Below are 5,450 nucleotides of genomic sequence, written 5' to 3' on the forward strand. Positions count from 1 at the left end.
TACCATGTCTTAAACAAAGGACTGAGAGAGAGACAACATATGGGATCAACAGATTGGCCGTTTCTCTCCAGATATAACTGCAGATATCTGTAAATTAATACTGTGAACTTTGATACAATAAATCTTTATAATCAAAGAACAGTGTAAGCGGACTTCTTATCATCACAGCATAATTAGCAACGTTGACTTGGACACCACAGTATGAAGGAAGTTAGAGGTAGTTTTGCGAGCCAATGCTAGCTAGCGTTAGCACAACGACTGAAAGTCTATGGGTGTCTGCTAGCATTCAAAAAAATGTAATGGATTATTTGCTACATGTGGCTTATTTGATCGAATAGAAGTTTCGTAACGATTAAGTTGTTATGAGTGTACTGATATAAGTAGGAGGTGACATCCTGGCAACTTTGAGAAAAAAATACTTTATATAGGAGTTGTGCCTGTTGTTCACACGCGTATCTGCCCTCTGATTAGCTAGAATGGTCCCAATGATCTTGCCTCTGTGGTCTGGTAAACGCGTTCAGTGCTATTGCTTTGAAAGGGCTTTTGACTAGATATCACAGCCACCAAGTCATTGTGTATCGTGTTCAGACAGTCAGGTTGCAGGATCCTGTTGTTTACCCTTGGTCTGAACGCTGTGTGCAATGTCAGGAAGTAGCATTAGCCACCTTAGCATGGTGCTGGGAAATTGTGTTTCATAAAGCAAGTATGCATATTTTCCCTGTTTGTTTCTGCCTTCTCACCATTAAAATCGAGTTAAGGAGGGAACCGACGCCATTTCAGCCTGAATGGAGAATGTTTTAAGTACGAACCGGTCCACTGGAGATCAACATCGAATGTTATTTGTCACATACTTTGTAAACAACAGGTGTAGAATAACAGTGAAATGCTGATTTACAGGCTCTTCCCAACAACGCAGAGAGAAAGAAAATAGAGGAATCATAGAAAAGTAAAACACGTAATAATAAAAGTATTAATAAATACACAATGAGTAACGATAACTTGGCTATGGTACCAGTACCAAGTCGATGTGCAGGGGTATGAGGTAATTGAGGTAGGATATGTTTACTGAATTGTTGGTCCCATGTTTCATGAGCTGAAATAAAAGATACCAGAAATGTTCCATACGCACAAAAAGCTTATTTCTTTCATAACTCATTACTGTTCCCGCGTTCGCAGAGACCGCATTCACTGAATCTCTGCCTATGTCGGCTCAATCGGAAATCACCTTTACATTTCAAATGCGCTATAGCGCTGAACTTGCTATTGCTAAGTTCAGCCCTAAGTGGAAAGAGGGGATCATATATATACACATTTTACATGAACCCATGTTTTTTTCCCCCTGCATTCCGATGTTCTGAGAGTTCCGGTGCTGGCTGGGTGTGTCCCAGGTGACGCAGCAGCCAGGTGAGAGATATACCATGCCTCCAGACCTGAGTTGAGGTAGAACCACTGACGGACTATGGCTGAAGATCAGCAGAACTCTATCCTGAAAGAGGGATTCCTTGTCAAACGGGTAAGATGAAAAAATATACCGTTATATGTCCATACGATGCGCATTAATTTGACTACTGAATATTATGTTATTCTATAAATGTGTTACAACATTGTTTTAAATAAGTAGTAATAAAAATGTAGAGTATTTTAATTGATATATATTTTCTAATTGTAACTCTAGGGCCATGTAGTTCACAACTGGAAGGCTCGCTGGTTTGTACTCATGCCGGACAAGTTGCTCTACTATAAGTATGATGGGGGGAAGAGAGACTGTCAACGCGGGAAGATCATGTTGACCGATTGTGAAATCTCTTGTCCGTTCATGGAGTACGACAACCGGCCGGTGAGTTAATGTAAAGCCCCTTTACGTTGAGACCTCGTCTGTAATCAGTGAAATGGCTGTTGAACAGCATTAAAATCATAGAATTACATATTATAACTCCATTATGGTTCTAATGCTGTTCTCTGTGATTAGAACAGCATTCGGTTATATTGTTTTCTAGAATTATGATTATATATTCTAGAGTTATTGTTCTATTCTAATAGAATAGCATTAGATAGTATATGCTGTTCATGTCTCTGAAACTGTTGCCCTGAGGATATCACTGACACTAGGCGTGTCAATAGATGATGAATGTATCGTTGAAAACAGACTGCGATCCAGAGACTTTTAGAAGTGGGAGTGTCTCAGCTCTTTTGAGCCCAGCTAAACGCCTGTGTTCATTGTTCTTCTTGTGAAGTGTGGGCTGTGGTTGGACATTTGCTTCCTTCTAAAAATCGTACTAGAGAATGCAAGGACCAGGGACATCACATCATAAATAGCCTACACTAAATGTAAATTTTTTAAAATTTGAGTACAGTTTCAACCTTAGACCACTTGACACTGTCATCGCAGATACAGTATGCTTTTCATAGTTTTCAAAGGTGTGTTGGATACATGTATCATCTTGGGGTTATGATGTAATCTTCAGGTATTCAACATCATCCATTGGTCCTGTGTTTTTTAGGGGGTAGATCAGCTTTAATATTTCAGATTGTAACTTCCATCAATGTAATTGTCTGCATCACTTCCAATCCCCCATATTTTTTAAATATATATATATAAAAAAATATATATATATACATACACACACACATATACATACATACATACATACATACATACATACATACATACATACATACATACATACATACATACATACATACATACATACATACATACATACATACATACATACATACATACATACATATATACATACATCCATACACACACACATATCCTTTTAAAAATTTCCCTTCATTACTTTCCAACCCCACCATCCCCTCCCTAATTGGAGTAAACTAGTGAACAACAACGCTTAGGCCTCTACTTCCAGCTTATACATACTATATACATTTTATGGACACGCTAAAATTCTACAATAATTATATTTTGTTTGTTTTTACTCCTGAACTTCCTCTGATCATTTTCATGATGTCCATCTGGTTTGCTTCTATATGCCATATTTTTCTAACTGTGCTCTTTCACAAAAGCGCTCAACCTATAACCTATATACTTATTATGGACACAGTATGCTTTACATTAGTTATCTTGTTGTTATTAGTCCCATCCTTCAGCTCCATTCAACACCTCCCATCTATCTCTTAACACCATCCATATTGGATTTCTATTTGCCATATATTTTGGCTAAAAGTATTATTACATTGTTGATCGATTGACTATGACTTTTCAGATCACCCAGTAGTGCTATCTGCAGGGTAAGCTCCAGGTAAATATTGCAATCCTTTAGCCATTCCTGGACCTGTGTCCAAAAACAAGCTACAAATGGACAGTACCAAAACAAATGATCTAATGATTCTGTCTCTTTGCAGCAAAATCTGCAGAGCTAAGGAATATTGTATCCCCCATATAAATAACATTCTATTGGTAGAAAGAATTTTATATAATAATTTAAATTGAAAAATTCTAAGTCCTCTCTGTTGTTTACTGAACCTCAGCTGGTGTTCAAACTGCGGACCAAGAGTTCTGCCGAGTACTTTCTGGAGGCGTGTTCTCGGGAGGAGCGTGACCAATGGGCAGCGGATATCGGTGCAGTGGTGGAGAAGCTCCGCCCAGCTGACTCTCCGATCAGTCAGTCTACGACCACTGGACCCCGTTCGCTACAACTACACAACGTCAGCCTGAAGTGAGACACTTAGGAGCCTTGACTGAAAGACTTTCCCCAACCGTCAACACTGGTTAAAATGACGTTATTACAACCAGATTACATGGTTATAAACTGGTTAAAATGATGTTATTTCAACCAGATTACATGGTTATAAACTGGTTAAAATGACGTTATTACAACCAGATTACATGGTTATAAACTGGTTAAAATGACGTTGCCCGACTTGGTTGCATCTATCAAGTCTATTAGCCACATGAGTGATGCCTTCACCTATTCCATAAAGACAGTCACACACAGCTGGTCAATAGGGAAGCTATTCCAGCTAAACGGTTAGGGCCAACGGGAGGAGCTAAGAGGTGAATTGTTTCCAGCTGACATTGTTGTGTTGTCTTTCCTTCTCTCAGCCAGGTGGTGGATTCCATGCATGACGTCCACAGTGGCATCAAGCTGACCAGCCACAACGAACAGGGAAGTTCCTACAGCAACTGCTTCTCAGGTGAGATGCTCGGACACATGCCTGACATACACTGAGTATACCAAACATTAGGAACACCTTCCTAATATCGAGTTCACCTGGATTCACCTGGTCAGTCTGTCATGGAAAAGAGCAGGCGTTCTTAATGTTTTGTATACTCAGTGTATATGCCACTTAGCAGACATTGGTGTATGTGATCCCAGCTGGAATTCTTTACCAACTGAGCATACTACTGCTGGTGCTGATGCTGTGGATCCTCTCTCTCTCTCTCTCTCTCTCTCCTCTCTCTCTCTCTCTCTCTCTCTCTCTCTCTCTCTCTCTCTCTCTCTCTCTCTCTCTCTCTCTCTGTCTCTCTCTCTCTCTCTCTCTCTCTCTCTCTCCTCTCTCTCTCTCTCTCTCTCTCTCCCTCCCCCCTCTGTCCTCCAGGTTCTGCGGTGGTGGACTGGCTGGTGTTCAGTCAGCTAGCTCTGACCCGTGTAGAGGCAGTGACTCTGGCCTCGGCCGTCCTGGAGGAAGGTTTCCTGCGCCCTGTAGGTCTGAGGAGCGTTGAGGCCCAGCGCAGCCACGGACTCAGTGAGCAGTTCCTGGATGACTCCACTGCTCTCTACAGCTTTGTGAGTGACTGTCTGTTCCCTAGTTATAGTAGCAACCCCTTTCTCTCCATTAAGGTTTATTGATTGACTGATTGACTGACTGATTGACTGACTGATTCACTGATTCATTGATTCATTTACATGTAATGTTGTGTCTAAACCAGATGTACTGTTTAATACTGTATTTCCTTGTTAATATGAATGTGTCCATGTTGTCTCTCCCAGTCAGAGAACATTAAGAAAAGAGGCAGTGTGAAGGCTGAGACTTCCTTATCAGCCATGGAACTAAGTGGAAAGTCGTGAAAAGGGGCTATCTACTGAAACAGGTGAGAAAAACCCTGCCAATCAACCAAAACTAACCTGTGGTAGTGTAGTCTTTTGTGTTGGTTCCCTGCTTCAACTCTGCTCTCACCACCACAATACTCTACAGATCATGGGTTTGGTTATTCATGTCTCCTGCCTTCCTCTAATACAGGGACACAAAAGAAAGAACTGGAAGGTTCGACTGTTTGTGCTGCGATCAGAGCCAGGTTACCTGCACTATTATGACCCCAGTAAGGTGAGTGACTATTGGTTACCTGCACTACTATGACCCCAGTAAGGTGAGTGACTATTGGTTACCTGCACTACTATGACCCCAGTAAGGTGAGTGACTATTGGTTACCTGCACTACTATGACCCCAGTAAGGTGAGTGACTATTGGTTACCTGCACT

General features: G+C 41.0%; 1 protein-coding gene across 1 annotated transcript; it reads left to right on the plus strand.

The window, feature by feature from the left end:
* Nucleotides 1-1,426: 1,426 nt before the first annotated feature.
* Nucleotides 1,427-5,295, plus strand: LOC311114601 (pleckstrin-2-like; the record flags this gene model as incomplete). The annotated part of the gene is given in 8 exon segments (XM_084189840.1): nucleotides 1,427-1,513; nucleotides 1,676-1,837; nucleotides 3,499-3,686; nucleotides 4,073-4,164; nucleotides 4,570-4,757; nucleotides 4,962-5,031; nucleotides 5,034-5,062; nucleotides 5,212-5,295. Coding segments are annotated over 8 exon segments (867 nt in total), but the record flags the coding sequence as incomplete, so codon positions are not given.
* Between the last annotated feature and the right edge of the window lie 155 nt (nucleotides 5,296-5,450).

The sequence above is a fragment of the Coregonus lavaretus genome, assembly GCF_964263955.1.
Source record: "Coregonus lavaretus genome assembly, contig: HAP1_SCAFFOLD_3561, whole genome shotgun sequence".
Taxonomy (NCBI): Eukaryota; Metazoa; Chordata; class Actinopteri; order Salmoniformes; family Salmonidae; genus Coregonus; species Coregonus lavaretus.